The sequence below is a fragment of the Pelmatolapia mariae genome, linkage group LG23 (genome assembly GCF_036321145.2).
Source record: "Pelmatolapia mariae isolate MD_Pm_ZW linkage group LG23, Pm_UMD_F_2, whole genome shotgun sequence".
Classification (NCBI taxonomy): Eukaryota; Metazoa; Chordata; class Actinopteri; order Cichliformes; family Cichlidae; genus Pelmatolapia; species Pelmatolapia mariae.
The window spans coordinates 11796090-11812833 of NC_086246.1; the positions used below are offsets into that span (position 1 = coordinate 11796090).

Consider the following 16744-nt stretch of genomic DNA (forward strand, 5'->3'; position numbering starts at 1 on the left):
GTTGGGTTTGTCCTCTGTATGTATTATTGTAGGGTCTACCTTACAATAAAAAGCGCCTTGAGGCGACTGTTTTTGTGATTTGGCGCTGTATAAATAAAATTGAATTGAATATAAATATTGTACCTGAGACAAAAGAGCAAACAGCCTTCACCTGAAAGCTTCATGCCCCAGTAATGTTCTACTACAATAATTACTTTGATATGACCTGTGCTTCCACTTCTTATTTAATAGAGTAACTTGTTTTTGAAGCAGCGTGACTCACTTATAATGCTAAGCAGCAGCTAACTCATTGGTCGAAACTTTTCTGTCTTGCAAGAAGATATTTGGAGGTTTACAACATTAGTTTATCTCAAAGCATCTTTGGTGATGACGTCCCTGTAGGTAATAAAAAAGAGTCAGCCTCTGCCTTTTAGGCCGAGAGGTTAGTGTCTCTGTTATTAGATTATTCACTTCAGATCTCTGTCTCTTTCTGGCATCCTTAATCACAAGACAGCCTGCAAGTACATCAAAGCACTCTCCCTTATGTAAAGTTCACGGGAGTCACTGGTGAGTAGGGTGCGAGTTAAAGCTAAAGCTAAACAGTATTTGCATGCTTACAGTGAAGTACTCTGGAAGCCAGAAAAGAACTTTTTAAAAGTTTTATTGGTGAAATTTTTGTTTTTCCCTCACTGGTCTAGCCCTCTATTTATATAAAATTTGATTATTAACTTAGATAATAGAAGATAAATAACATTCTCATGTCATAATGGTAAATATGACAGAGGGTTAAGAGTTAACATAACACCTGTAAAAAAAATAGCAGTAATATGTATCCTGGATTGGTTTGAATGTAACTAAATCCAGTGGTGGAAGAAGTTTGGAGATCTGTTACTTAAAAGCACACATGACATAATAATAGAAAAAATAAATGCTTATCACAATTGCCCAGAGCTCCTAATAGTTATCATCTTTATCCAATATTTCAAACAAGGAACTCAACAAAATGCATTCAAATGATTATAAAAAGTAAACAGAAGAACAGTGTTGGTCAAGTTACTTGAAAATAGTAATTAGTTACTTATTACCGATTACTTCTCCAAGAAAGTAATCCTGTTACTTCAATGATTACTTATTTTCAAAAGTAATTAGTTCCTTTTTAAAAAAGTGATACACAACCTGAATACATAATAAAGTTATGGACCTTTCACCCCAGTTCAATTTTTTCTGCATAGTCCATCATATAAAATTGAATCAAATGAAAAAATCTCTTTTTAAAAGTTGCTTTATTAGTTTTAATCTTTTAACTTTATGCACATTACATCAACCAAAAATCTAATTATATGCAACTGTCTCTGACGAAATTTGTTTAACATTTAAACCTATTTTCTGCATATTCCAGCAAATAAAATATTTTTTTAGTAACGCAGTGCTTACGAGAAAGTAACACTAATCTAATTACTCTTTTGCAATAGTAATCCCTTACTTTACTCATTACTTGAAAAGTAATGCGTTACTGTAATCCGATTATTGTTCTTCTGCTATTTTTACAATATAAATTCCAGTTCGTATTAACTACTAATTAATTCTCAGTCATCTCACTTATACTGTTAATTGTTTCACATTTTATATGAAGCATTACTCAGTTCATATTAAGTAAAAAAAAAAGAAATAGGATGGAGACAAAAGTAGGTAGGTAATATATAATAATATAATTTTTTTTCTCCTTATCTTTCCTCATGTGGTGCATTTTCCATTGTTATACCTCTCTGACCTGTCTTCCCCATGTGATGTTTTTGTGTAATGTATGTATGGTCGGAGGGTAAGATGGCGCTGCCATTGCGTGCAATAGGTCGGAAGCCTTAACATGAAATTTCCCCTTGTGGGACTAATAAAGGTATATCAATATCAATAAGTTAGAAACATGAACCCTAATTAGTGAAAATGGGATTCCTGTTAACCACCACACTTGTAACACACTTGAAAAGTATTTAATATTCCTACAATGTATTTGAGTAAAAACAGAGTTACATGATAAGACAAGTCATAAACAGTCATGTACTTAAGATGCTGCTGTATAAAGGAAGTGGATACCAGAATTAAAGAGCCCATTAAACTGCTTTACTACTGTGTGGCCCACTGCACATGTACAGTGTTTCTATTATGCACTTCCAAAAGACCATTCGCTTTGTAAAACTAAATAATTTTTTCCAGACCTTGGAAAGGTTTTATATACCCACACTGAATGCAATTATGTGCAAATCATTTAATCTACACTTGAAGTTCTGAACCCCACTGTAACTCGGTTTGTTGTTACACCACAAATGCACGTTAAAGCTCTGCAATTTAAAGACAAGAAGGATTTTATTTCCTCTAACTTATCTACCGCAAATTGTTATTCAAACAATTTGGAAAAAAAGGCTGAGTGGTGCTGCTATCTCTCTTCATACACCTGTGCCAGCATCTCAGAAGTCCACTAATTAATCCTATTGTTCCAATGGGAACAAGAGTCTAGGTAGTAAAGGCACCCCGCCAAAAATCAGTCCTGTACCTTAAGTCCTGATAAACCTTAAATTCTTGAGTTTTTGTAAGGACCAAACAAGCAAAAAATAATGTGTTAATTAGTGGGTTTCATGACTGCTTTGAGCCTATTTGGTTACCTTTGGACAGGACCAGGCAAGCGCTTTACCCTTTTTCCAGTCTTTATTTCATGCCAAGCAACCCTATGAGTAACTTAGAAATGGCATCATCACCAGCAGAGCAGCTCCACACCTACTGTGTACATGATTTACACACTCAGCACTATCTGCAGCACATTTAGCAGAGTAGTATCACAGCTACTCTGACAGAGTGCAGTCAGGTGGTGTCTTCATGGTAACTTGCCGACTAGTTTTATAAAATTCTTTGTTAAAAATCAAATAAATAACCCCGTCATCTTCTCTTTTTATCTTTATTTATTATCACACAACATACAATATGAGCTCATAAGTTGATATCTGAATTGACCCACCTACTCTGTAGCTGGTGACTCTAAATTGGATATTGATGTGAGATGGATAAAGTGTATAAAGAACTGTATGAATAAATGTTTAAATGTGGTTTATCTAAAGGTGCTTTGAGTGGTCACTGGAAATGTGCTATACAAGTGCCAGTCCCTATAAATGTATGTGCCAAAATGTAGAGCTACAGTTGCTTTATAGTTTGCATACGCTCACCAAGGGCATGAATGTCATGACAATTTTGGCCTTTTAATCATTTCTTTAAACGGTTCCTGTTGTAGAGTGCACTGATTGCACAGCATACATATTTAATGATTTGTCAAAACTTTGCAAAAGTCTGGGAGAAGTCCCAAACTGTCATCCTCAGAGAGAGGAAGGGAGGAAATTGGTTAAGATTGGTTAAAATCAGGGGTCCCCAACTCCAGGCCTCAAGGGCCGGTGTCCTGCAAGTTTTAGATCTCACCCTGGGTCTACACACCTGAATCAAACGATTAGTTCATTACCAGGCCTCTGGAGAACTTAACTCAACAAGACATGTTGAGGAGGTAATTTAGCCATTTGAATCAGCTGTGATGGATCACGGACACATCTAAAAACTGCAGGACACAGGCCCCCGAGGCCTGGAGTTGGGGACCCCTGGTTAAGATGTTCAGCAACAACCCATGAACTTCAAGGCTTAAGCCTGGCATGAACTGGAAACTGCTGGAACACCAGTGTCACTGTCCACAGTGAAGCGACTTCGATAACACCATGGACTGAAAGGGTGCCTACAAAGACAGGAGCCCCTGGTCCAAAGTTGACACCTGGTGATGAAAGGTTTTATGGTCAGATGAACAGACGTAACGCTTTCAAACATAAGAGTGTTGTGCCAGCTGCCAAGCATGTTGGTAGTGGCATCATGCTCTGGGGCTGTTTTTCTGCAAATGGTACTGGTACATTGCACAAAGTAAATCAAATAGTGTAAAAGGATGAGTCTACCTAAAATTTCTTCAACTTCACTTCAAACCAAGAAGCCAAACAGTTGAAACTTGAAGACAACTGGTTTTTACAATAAGGCATCCTGAATACACATGATTTTGGAATAGATAAAGCAATCATACATTTCGATTGGCCTTATCAAATCCCTGATCCCAACCCTGTTGATGTATAAGTATGCTTAAATGCTGGGTCCATGCCAGGAAACCAACCAATTTAAATTAATTTCAATTTTCTTGGCAGAATGGTAAAAAGTGAATATTTTCTTAATCAGAGTATAACATCAAGTCAATTAAACTTTGGGACAGACTTCTGGTCAGTTAAATAGCAGAGGGGGTTGTTAATCAGTTTCAGGTGTTTTGGTGTTAATAAAACGAACCACAGGGGCACCAGAGGGGGAACAATGAGACAACCCCAAAAACAGGAATGGTTTTATGGCTGGAGACCACTGACCTTTTTTCCCCTCCTCATCTTATGTGACTGTTTTTTTTTTTTTTTAAACCAGTTCTGCATTTAGCTAGATTCAGTGTCACTACTGCTACCATGAAGTAATACCTGGACCCTACAGAGGTTGCACAGTTAGACCCATTAATCAGTTTCACTCAAAGCACATGTGACAGATTTGAAAGGTCCTGGAGAAGCTGTGGAGAATGATATGCTGCCAGTTTGGTGGTGGTCAGTGATGGTCTGGAGAGGTGTATCCATGGAGGGATGCATGGACCTCTGCAGGCTGGGTAACGACACCCTCACTACCATTAGGTATTAGAATGAAATCCTTGGGCCAGTGATGGTGGGTTCCTCCTAGTGTATGACAATGCCTGGCCTCATATAATAAGAGTATGCAGGGAGTTCCTGCAGGATGAAGGAATTGATACCATTGACTGGCCGCCGTGCTTGGGTTAAATCCAATAGAACACCTCTCGGACATGATGTTTTGGTCCACCTGGAGCTGCTAGATTGCACCTCAGACTGTCCAGGAGTTCAGTGATGTCCTGGTCCCGACCTGGGAGGAGATCCCCCAGGAACATCTGTCGTCTCATTAACTCAGATGTCAGGCGTGCACAAAAGCACATGAGACACACAAACTAAATCATTTTGAGTTGCTGCAATGAAATTCTGGCAAAAACAAATCAGCCTGCCACTTCTTTTTTCATTTTGATTATCAGAGTTTTCTTTGAATTTCCATCAAACGATCTGCCATCCTTTCGTTCCTAACACATTACCCATGTCCACATGTCCAGCATGATTTCCCCCCCCCCACACACAGACATCTGATGTGTTCTTTTATTTTTTTGTGCAGTATATTTGTGGATTAGAGAAAAAACCAAAATAATTCTGGACAAAGAACAGTTCAAAGAAAGCATTAAAAGCCCAAAATTACCATGAAATTTATACCTTTGATGAGTGTATGTAAACCGTCCACAAGTGGTGAATTTGTTGGATTTAGACAAAATCACAGTGAAACTGGGAAACATGCTAAGAAGGTGTGAACCAGCTACTATTAGGTTTTAATGGTCACCACTGTTGAACTTGAGACTACTTTAAACTGAAGGCATTTGAAAAGTGAGTCACATCAGTGTGATTCAGATTTGACTTTACATGACATATAATACAAACCGCTCAAAACTAAGGAATAAACAAAGTCTACAGTCTGAGGAGTGGGTGGGTGGTTATTCACTGCCGAGCCCCTCCCTCTGCGGGAGCTTTTTAACAAGGTTTTCTTCTTCACTTTCCCAGTGCATATGTTCAAAGACAGAGGCTATTAATAGACACCTGATCCTCTGATAAGTATGGCAACAGGAGGATTATCTATCCTAACAGATCCAACACCTCACTCAGGGCGTGTGTGTGTGTGCACGTGTGTGAGAGTGTGGCTTCAGGGTTTCGTCAGTGGCCTGGGCTACAAGAGGGTTTCTGAGAGGGTTGTATGTGACTCACTCACCCTACTTTGGAGACACTAAATCTATCTCTGCTCAAAGACTTTCAACCTCAAGTGTTTCCGATGGCCAGTGTCTTTACTGTTCTTTGTCAAAAGGTGTCTACAAAGGTTTAAAAAACAAGGCTAACAACTAAATTGCATTATTATAATTTTAGACTTCTTATATTTAATTTACAATTAAACCTGTTAACTATCAATGCAGATGGTTGTTGCTTTAAATCACAAACCCTGTGACATACAGGTGCCGCATAATTAAGATTATTTGTTGGCTACAGTAACTAGCTTTATAGTGAAAAGTAAATGAAACATAGATACCAGAGTCAGCCTGACCGTGGCTTTTACAGTACCTGGAGAGAGTCTTGGACCTGGTTAGAGCCTTGGTGATGACCAGAGATGGGGCGGACTGACGCCGGTAACTCTGAGACTTTGTGCGCTAAAAAAGCAAAAGAGAAAGATGGCTGATGAAGGGGTGGAAAACATGCTAATATAAAAATTGCATTATTAATGCAAAGCTACAAAGCTCGATACGCAACATTTTTTCACATTTTTACTGTGACATTCATACCATATGGCATCCATCAAAGAAACTATTTTGCAATCAAAATTACGATTGTGTATGGTATATGGAGCTTTGGTGTTTCTGATTGGCTGGTAAGAGAATAAGACCTCACAAGAAATGAGAATGGTAAAAAAAAATAGCAATGGTGGAAAAAGTATCTTAAGAACAATTGCGACGTTGTCTGCCACAAAAAAAAGACATGCTTGTCAGCCTCGATAATCTACCTAAATAATGTCATTTAAAGTTTTGGTTTAGTACTGCAACTCACACAATATTTGACCACACTGCTTAGTGAGTGCTTACTGAGAGTTGGACTCGATGCTTATGTGATGTTTACACTCTCCTCATTTGTTATGCAAGTGTCCTAATGTTCAACACATTCATCACAGCACCAGGGCTGACTATGGCCTCCAAAAGGACAGGGACAGCAGAACTGAGCTTAAAACACAAAGGAATGCCAGAGCATTTCACAGGCCGTACTAATGTCAGTACTCAGCAGCCTCTGTTTGTTTTTGCCATGACAGTTCTGACCTTTCTCACATGTTAGTAAAAATCCAGTGTGTGGAAAAGAGCTACCTTCCTACTTTCACTTGCTTGGGACCATGTTGATATCCTGTTTTTCTTTACAGGATCTGATTACCCAGGTTTCCCACATAAGGATAATTAAAGTTTCATTGAATCTAATTGTAGAAGGATTTGTTAGCATGAAGCAGGGCTGCAAACAAACATTACATAACTACAGTTCTTTCACTGGATGTCAGAATACCACACTGACTAACACAATCAGCTAATACATTGAGGTGGTGGTCAGTGGTTTTTGGACAGGTTAAGTGGGTTAAGGTAGTCTTTTGTTTTGTGTAGTTATTACATGTAAGTCATAGATGTGTGAAAAGTGTGAAAACACATTTTAAAGATAACAAGCTCTTAATCGTGCTAGCAGTTCCATCATTCTGTCATTTCATAAGTCTACTGCTAATGTCAGCAGGCTAAAAGAGGTTACAGTGGTTACACTGACCATAATTAGCTTGTCATTAGTGGTATTTATCATGTTTCATATAAACAGTTTCACATATAAATGTGTCTCAGGAACGACTGTGAGCAGCATCTTTAGCTAAAAGTGCACTCAGGTTGCATTTTGGTGACTGTGAAAATTTTTAAAGAATGGTGCAACTGTGTTAACTGCAATAACTTTTGGGGATAACACCGCTAAATTAGCCTAACGTCAATGATATTGGCTTTTTGAGCCATTGGCTTATTTCCAATAATAAGACATCTATCAGTAGCAGTGGCAAGTTCTTCTGTTGTGGTGCATTAATGTGTTTCTGGATGTTTGAAGAAAGTGTAATTATTAGTTTAGCAGTTAATTTATAATGGTTTGTTTCCCTGACAATCAAAGGCAACCTGCTGGCAGATTAGCTTACTAGCTATAGTGCCAGCTTGGTCATGTGACCTTTCCTGGCAGGGTTGTAGCAATCCCTTGCGAAGCTTGACAGGATTCATCCTCTGGGGACCATGAAGGCCTGTATAATTTTGTGTTAATTCGTGATGTCACGCTGTCCAAACACTAACCTTAGAATTCTAAATGTGGGAAAACCTCAGTCCGTCTTCATCCTACATCCACCATGCACGTCCACACATTTTTCACAATGTAATAACATTGATTTAGCTAGGTCACAGGCTGCTGAAACATTCCTTGCACTCCAGTTACAATATTACAATGTTACCTTTCAGTCCTAAAAATACACTAATGTTAGCTTCCGTGGAGAAGTGGGTTTACAGTGGGAAACAGCGACTATAAAACCCCCCAATTTGTCTAATATTATTGACTGTATGAAAACAAGAAGTAGCCTAAAGAGGAAAGGCGATTATAAAAACAGTTTAAAAAAATAACTGTAGTGATGATGAACTCACTAATGTAACAGGACAATTGCTCATGCAGCTTTCTGCCATTTCCACCAGGGTTTATAGTATTTACACAAACCGTTTTACATATACTGACACTGTGTTTCTGCATTTTTGACTCAGCACATTCATCAAGCTGAAGCTGATGTGTAACAGTTATCACTAAACCAAGGACAGAGCGCTGGCTGTGCAGTGAAGGAAGAATTTGTATCACGACTTTTTACAGCAACTGCAGAGAAGAATCACTGGGAAAATTTACTTTCAATGAATGGAACAATATGTATACCTATAATAATTAACAGCTATTTTCATTACTGATCTAATTAATTGATAGATTATTTTTAGTGGTGGCAGTAATGCTCTCACAAAATCATGGTTCATTGAACACAACAGTCTGATATTTGCTTCTGTCTCCTCCTCACTTCAGTAAAGGATTAAAAAAGCTTTAAATAAATGAAGTGATGTTTGATGTGTGCCTAAGGAAATAGCTCTGAAAAAAGCAGAACACTATATTTGGTGTGTGTATAATATCATCATTATTAACTTTTAAAAATGTGTTAATCTGTGATATGAATTCTCTCGCCATCTGCCTTTTCTGCAAGTAAACCTCCACTCATTTATCGGATAATTACCACCACAAAGAGTCACAAGGTAGTGACACTTCTAATTGTCAGCGGGATAGTTTTAGACCATCATGAAATACAAACAAACACAAAAACAATTGATTTGCGACACTGGCATAACAAACACTACAAAACAGTCAAATTCAGTCTGCACCATATAAAGCTACAATTCTTCACAGTTTCTATCTTTAAAAACTGAAGCAAACAAACAATTGATGCTTTTTACTCCGAAATAAACTTGAATGACTACCTGATGATCAGAATAGATTAGCTGTGGACTGACAGCTACTGTTTCCAATACAGAAGACACTGCATTTATCATAGAAATGGTTTCGCTACACAGAGAATAGTTACTACCAGTAAAACTGAAACGCATGCTTTGACTAAACAGCCTGGGGAATTGATGATAATCGATAACAAGAAACCCCTTTAAATCTGATTAGCGTTTGAACAAATGTATGGAGTAGTTAGCCAGCAGAAAGAGTAAATGTGAAGTGTATACAAGACACCACATTTGAACACCTCTTTAACTCATATGCACCGTTTAAATGCCACAATTATCTGAACAAATATGACATTTTAAGTGTTTATTTTGTCAACAAGGCCATGACTAAAATTTAAGTCTATAAATCTATTCATTCTATAAGTTCATGTATTAATGTCTGCATTAAGAAGTTATGCATTAAAGAGCTTTGATTACTTAATAAGTAAAATGAATTCATTAAACTAACTTAAAAAGTTAATTTACTCTTCTTATGACCCATGAGATAAAAAGAAAATTAAAATCAGAAAAGGGGCAGAATATCTTGAGATGATGTAATAATGACATCACAGGCTACCAACGTTAATAACCAGTAGGTTATTAAAACAGTCTGATGACACACTTTGTTTAGATCAGTGTTTTACTGGAGCTTGAAGACACTCATTAGTTTACAACCTTGATTTATTTTTTAATCTTATAAGTTGACCTCCTGTAGAACTGCAAAACTATCACTGTCAAAATTTCCCAAAAGCTGCTTCGGCTGTTTGAACACCTGTTACTCTGATCCAACCTCCCAGCCGACACACTCATTCATAAAGTGAGCAGGTTGTCCCTCTCCACACGACGTAATTAGACAGAAATTAATTAGAAGGAAGCCTGTCTTTACTTTCAAAAGAGCAGAACTGTCTGCTAAGGTGGGTGAAAACGTAGACTCTTACGCGCAAACGTACCCGTTTGTGTTCCTGCTGCGCGCCGCCTCGGCTGAGGCTGTCCTGTTGCTGCTGTGGAGACATGTTGTCCATCCAGCCTCCAGACGCCCTCCGGCTCACTGTCCAGCTGTCCTCAGGTGATGCAGGGGTGAAAGAAATCCCATTAATAAACTCCGACTCCGGAAGATACGAACCATTTCACCACAAGCTAAAAACTTGTTTGCGATTAGATCGCGTGAAGGAAAAACTACACGAAGGAAATTTAATATTAAAAAAAAGAAACAAAGAAGGAAAAAACGTCGGGAGGAAAACAAGCTCAGGTTTCGTCTCTCTCTTTGCCATCAACGAATAGCCGTGCTCACGCGCCTCCTGTCTAGATTATCAGTTGCTGTGCCACTTCTTAAGGCGTCTTTACGCATAGAACGGAGGCGGCGCCGTAACGCTGCAAAAAATAGGTCCACCTATTTTTAACCAAACTGTTCCATTCACTCAGCGAACAATCAGATTTACCCTAAAACAAACAATGCTAAAGGTAAGATAAGCTGTTTGCTTAGGGGATCAGCTTGTTTCGAGAATTCTACAGGAATTCAGCAAGTGGGCCAATGAAGTTTCATTACTCAAACAAACAACATTAGAAAAAAGTCCCGTTATTTTAACTACTGTCAGCTCGTTACTGTGTGCTGAATGAGATCTCTATAAATGAGTTTATGTGTTAGATTGGTCTCTTGTTAAATCAAGTGACACAATTACCTCATTATCTAATCTGAAGTTAAATCAGAGTGTAACAGTCTGAAGACCTAACGTGCACCTTTTAAAAAACACAAACATCCAAAACCCATTCAGTGACACCTTTGTAAGGCCAAAATGTTAAACTTTTACGCATATCCCAATCTTGAGATGCCATTTTTATAATGCTAGTTGTTTTTACATTGGTTATCAGTCATCACCTCATTTGTTATGAATATGAGCCTGAATATCATCAGTGTTTTTATTTTTTCAGTAAGGTATTCTGGAAAATTAAAAGTTCAGTTTACAATAAGTAAGAAAACAGAATATAATATATTTGCTGGCCAATAAATTTCTTTTGTTGCAATGTCCTGACAACTAAACTGATATAAAAAAAAAATGAAAACAGGAGGATACTCAGGCACATTTGGGAGCTTTTCCATGTTGACCATTAATCCCACTTTTTGTCAGTCATCTGGAAAAGAAAGAACACTTTAATAACTTGAAGTAATAATTTTCAGTATGGCTTTATCAGTCTCTCACTTCATTATGGGGTCACATCAAAGGTCACATGACTATAGCTAGTTAGCTAATTTTGGTCCACTGTTTTGTACAACATTGCTTCAGTTCATTGAGGTTTGTGGACATTTGTTTATACATAACTCTCTTAAGGTCTTGCCACAGAATTTCAATAGGGTTGAGGTCAGAACTTTGCATTATTTCAACACCTTGATTCTTTTATTTTTCAGCCATTGTGTTATAGAGTTCTTCTATTTCATGGCCCAGTTTCATATTTGACTCTATACTCTGGTTTACAGAGGAGTTCATGGTTGACTCAGTGACCACGAGGTTCCCAAGACCTGTGGCTGCAAAACAACCCCAAATCCTCACCCCCGCCTCGCTTGGTTGGTATGCCATTTTTGCTGATATGCTGCGTTTGGTCCCCACCAAACATGGCGCTGTGCATCATTACCACTTTAGTGCAGTCGGTCAAAAAGACATTGTTGCAGAATTGTTAAAGTTTGTTCAGATGCAACTTTGCTGTCATGTTATTTTTAGAAAGAAGAGGCTTTCTCCTGGCAACCCTTCCAAACAAGCCAGAAGTGTTCAGTCTTTTCCTGGTTGTATTGTGAAAATTGAACTTTAACATGCCAAATGAAGCCCATAAAGTTTTTTTTTTTTTTTAATTTGTGGGTATTGCCTGTTCTGACCAAACTCAGCACCCAGGAAATCCACTCATGGAAAGATTGCCAAGTGTGTTAAATGTTTTCCACTTATGAATAATCTTACTGCGGAAAGTTTGGATATGGCCTCATAAACCTTCCCAGATTAATGGGCAGCAACAGTTCATCATTTCTGATGTTTTTCATCCTTGCTTTTGTGTTAAGAGGCATCTGAATGCTGCAGACCGACAAACTGCTAAAACCTCTGTGTGTTTCGAGGTGCACACACTTGATGATGAATTAATCAAGGGTGTACTAAGTTTTTCACAAGACTACAGTCTTTTCCATACATGTGAAAACGGCAGTCTTTTTCCACATGAATCATAATTTAACAGTTTTTATTGTTTTTGAATATCAATGTACATCTATAGATAGAAGATTTAAGGGGGGAAAGTCAACTAAAAAGTGTTTAGGACTTTAGATCAACTTATTTGCTTCCATTTCTTACAGTAATAGCTCTGCTCTCAGCTGGATAAGAGGCAATTTTGTAATGTCTCCTTTAACAAACATAAGAAAGGTGGCTAAAATAACATTCTTAAAAATATATCTTTATCCTAACTTCCAATCAAAATTGAAAATTAGAGGTTAACACTGAGTCAATAACGCTATTGTTTTTTATTTAAAATTTTTGTGTTTTTTTTTTTTTTATTTTGTCCACACTGGGGGAAAATGAGAATTTAAGTAATGTCATATTACAATTTAAGTAGAAAAACATGAAATTGAATTTGCCTGTGAGAGCGGTGACAGGCCAGCAGGTAGAAATTTATTTTAAAACCCCAGATTAGTCTATTTATGTTCCTGTTATCGAGTCTTTCATAGTAGGAAATATAGCATACAACACTTCATTTTCATTTATTTTAAATCCCACTTAAACTGAAAGAAGTGTTCATCAGATTGTGGATACGTGTTGGGCTTGGTACAGAGTGGAAAATACAACGACAAGTAGAATTTCACAAGAAACAAAAGCAAACTTGGATAAGAGTACGAAACAATACACTTAATTCTGCTCAACAGGTGTTTTTCTTTCCCTCTTTATCCCTTTAATCCTTTGGCGACCTCTCCGTATTGTTTTTGGACCATTTCCTGCAGGTCAGGAACCATTGCTTCAGGGTCATTTAAGTATGTTAAGAAATTTGCATGCAAGAACAACGGGGGCCGCTTCAGAACATTCGTGCTGCATGTTTGACAGTAATTGTTAAGGCTTTGGAAAGCAGTGTATCGCAAAGTATTTGAAAGTAACTCCAGTTTCAAATAAAATGAACTTTTGCCACATTAACAGATGTTATTTAAATCCAGCAGACATATGAGTTATCAGAACAGTGCGAGTGTGACACTCACCTTCAGGCTCTCCATTCGGCTGAAGACATTTTTAGATTCCTGCGTGTAACAGTGAAACAGTCACGAATAGTACCGACTGTAATCTAGGCCACAAGGTTGTAACGTAGTATATTCAGGGCTTAAAGCTTATTATTTGCCTTCAATTGAACTCCACATAAACATGTAATCTTGCATTCATAATGCAGTGTATAAGACCATAATAAAGGTTATTTTGGCTAAAGTTGTTTTAATCTCAGAGTGCTTGCTGGAAACAGAGCAGGGAGTTAATTCAACTTGGCACGTAGTCAAAAGGAAAAATTACTATTAGCCCAAAAATTGGTTGTCCTTCTAGAACCAGAAGTGGGCCACAAACTGGGCTAAAGAAGAACTAGGCCACAGAAGAAGACGAACAGAGACTAGGAGTATTCATTCCCCAAATTGGCCACGATCAGCCCCGTTAAAACTGGATCACTTCAATGATTACCTTCCTTCATGTTGATAATGAACAGCCTTGGGCATGGCGAAGAAAAGCAACATGCCCCTCCTTGGCGGTTCCCAACCTTTCTGCTACAAACACACTTTTTCCACCCTTAAAGCATCAACCAGCTCTGACTGTGTCAAAGATGTACTCACATTTTACTGCAAGTTTGCCAGACCTGAGCAAGACTGGGGAAAAAAGCCTTTTGGTAAACTGAAAAATGACGATCAGTAATAAACTGTATCATTTTAGGAACCATTTGTCAAATGTGATAACTAATAAGTTCTGAATAGGCATTGTGTAATACATGTTGAAGTAACAAACAAGCTATTATTACATGCCAGGACTCGTGCTTGTGTGACAGTTAAAGATATTTCCTGTCCCTGGGATCCTCTGACACACCAAACTCTTTTCCTCCTACCTGGCAGCTCCACATTCAAAATCATCTCATCATTGTTTTTTACCACATTTGAACTTTCATGTTGATCCACTACAAACATCATTTTGAAAAAGTTGGGGCACTGTGTAAAATGTGAATAAAACCAGACTGCAATGACTTGCAAATATCATAAACCTATTTTTAAATCCACAATAGACCATAAACCACCAGTCCTACCACTCATCATCCTAGTACACACATATATGGTGTCAATTTGAGAACAAGTTTTGTTCTCAAATAATAGCATTCACGAGGTTTTCAGAAAACATAACTTCTGAACTCCAGGCCGAGGTGACTGACATTCGAACTCATCCGAGATTTCTAGCAGATGCACCTATGGTATCAATTGAGCTACCAATGAAGCTCCTACGTCGCATCATTCTTGAGTTATCGCATTCACAAACTGAGGTGTCCATGCTGTCCAGTGGGGTGATGACAACACCTCCCATCAGCCTTTTAACAGCTGAGGGGTGAAAATGTATTTTGAATTTGGTGGCAGCAACACATCTCAGTAAAGTTGGGATAGAGTTATAGTTACCACTGTGTAGCATCCCCTCTACTTTTAACAGACTGCAAATGTGTGGGAATCGAGACCAGTTGCTGGACGTCTGGGAAGAGACTGTTGTCCCGTTCCTACCTGACATAGGCTTCCAGCTGTCCTGGTTCTTTGTTCTGTTCTTCATTTCACGATGCACTAAATGTTTTCAGTTGCCTGCAGGTTTCTACTACGACAAATCCATTCTGTAGTAATAGGTGCAGGATCTGGTTTGGCATTGTCTTACTAACATAATCAAAACCTCTAAAAAACAAAACCATCATAAGCATTTGTTGCTGTAAAACCTGTATATAAGTTTCAGCACTGATGGCGCCTTTCCAGATGTGGTATATGCGACTTCCAGCAGAGATGATGGCTTTTGAACTTGGTGCTTATGACAAGCCACGTTGTATTTCTCCTGTCCAGAAGATGCAGCAACCATGTATTCCATAACAAAATTCCAAATTTTGATTCATATGAGCACATGCCGTAGTCTGTTTTAAATGAGTTTTGGCCCAAAGAAGGTCAGCAGAATTTCTGGACTGTGTTCAAATATGGCTTCTTTGCTTGATTTGCATTTATGGACGATACAGCAAACTCTCCTCACTGACAGTGACTTCTAGAAGTGTTCCTGAGCCCATACTGTATATTCAATGACAACATCATACTCGTTTTTAATGCAGCGCTGCTCGAGGACCTGCAGATCATAGACATTCCACATTAGCTTTGGCCTTCCGCTGTGCACCGAGATTTCTCTGAATTTTTCAGTGACACTGTAGATGATGAAATATTCAACGTCTTCACAATTTTACACTGACAAATATTATTCTCAGTACTATTGAATTTGTAGGAGCTTTTTTTTTTTGCAGATTGCTAAACTCCTGCCCATCGTAATTAATTAGTTGCAAAAATGTTCCAGAAGAGTTTTCTTTTCAGTATCATTTACTTTACCAGCTTTTTCTTGCCCACTCTCAACACAGACACATGTTGCTGCCACCTAATTTAACTATATATATGTATTCAAAAGAAATTTTTCTAAATAATTCGTTACTTTTTAAGCCTTCATGTCTTAAAAAATTAGTTCAAAAATTGACTAAAAGTACAAACAAAATATGAAAAATAGCGATTATAATTCTGTAACCAAAATGTCCTCTGTTGAAGAGATAGTACTTAAAATTGAACTCAGGCTGGGCAGTGAGTCAACGTACCTCTTATTCTTTTATTTATTTGTTTGCCTGTCTTGTTTGGCAGTGTAGCAGTGAGAATTGTTGTCTGAAGGCCAAACAAAAAGCCCAACAGATTTATTTTCACAAGTGGACCATTACGTCTTTTGCTATACTGGTCCACTTGATAGTCGTAGTTTATTAGAATTTTATTAGGATTTTTTCATTTTTATTTTGAGTTATTACAATCATAACAGACAGGACTGGGGGATGGGAAAGAAGAAAGAAGGAGAAGTTGGGGAGAAAGTTAACAGAAGAAGAGGGAGAGAAAGAGAAAAAAAACACACACACAAAAAACACTGAAAATCTGTTTGACTACCAGCTGAAAAAAAGCAAAGAAAACAACACAGTAGGGAAACCACAGCAACAACCAGTATATGCATAAGTAGCAGTAAATAATAAATATTAAATGTTAAAGAGCAGCATAAAGTATTGATCATACATAACATGTTTAGAGGCAGCAGCCAATCCAGACAATGTGAACACCTGTGTGTGGAAGCGTTTAAGTATTTAATAGTAGGTACATGGAGCCACAGGATGGAGGAGACCCAGGCCCCAGACATCCAGATAAAATACTCCCTTGTAGTTAGACATTTAATGACAAAAAGTGGCTTTAAACCCCAGGGTAATCCTTCATGC

The 16744-nt window shown here is 37.9% G+C and overlaps 1 protein-coding gene across 2 annotated transcripts in view; it reads right to left on the reverse strand.

Annotated features, from left to right (window-relative positions):
• Positions 1 to 10526, reverse strand: part of LOC134620132 (rho GTPase-activating protein 20-like) — a 28433-nt gene extending 17907 nt beyond the window's left edge. For both annotated transcript variants that reach the window (XM_063466100.1, XM_063466099.1), the window contains exons 1-2: positions 10186 to 10526; positions 6237 to 6322 (exon numbers count right to left, since the gene is read on the reverse strand). In XM_063466100.1, coding sequence (XP_063322170.1) covers positions 6237 to 6322; positions 10186 to 10257 — 158 coding nt within the window. In that variant the 5' untranslated portion in view covers positions 10258 to 10526. The remainder of the gene's footprint in view (positions 1 to 6236; positions 6323 to 10185) is intronic.
• Between the last annotated feature and the right edge of the window lie 6218 nt (positions 10527 to 16744).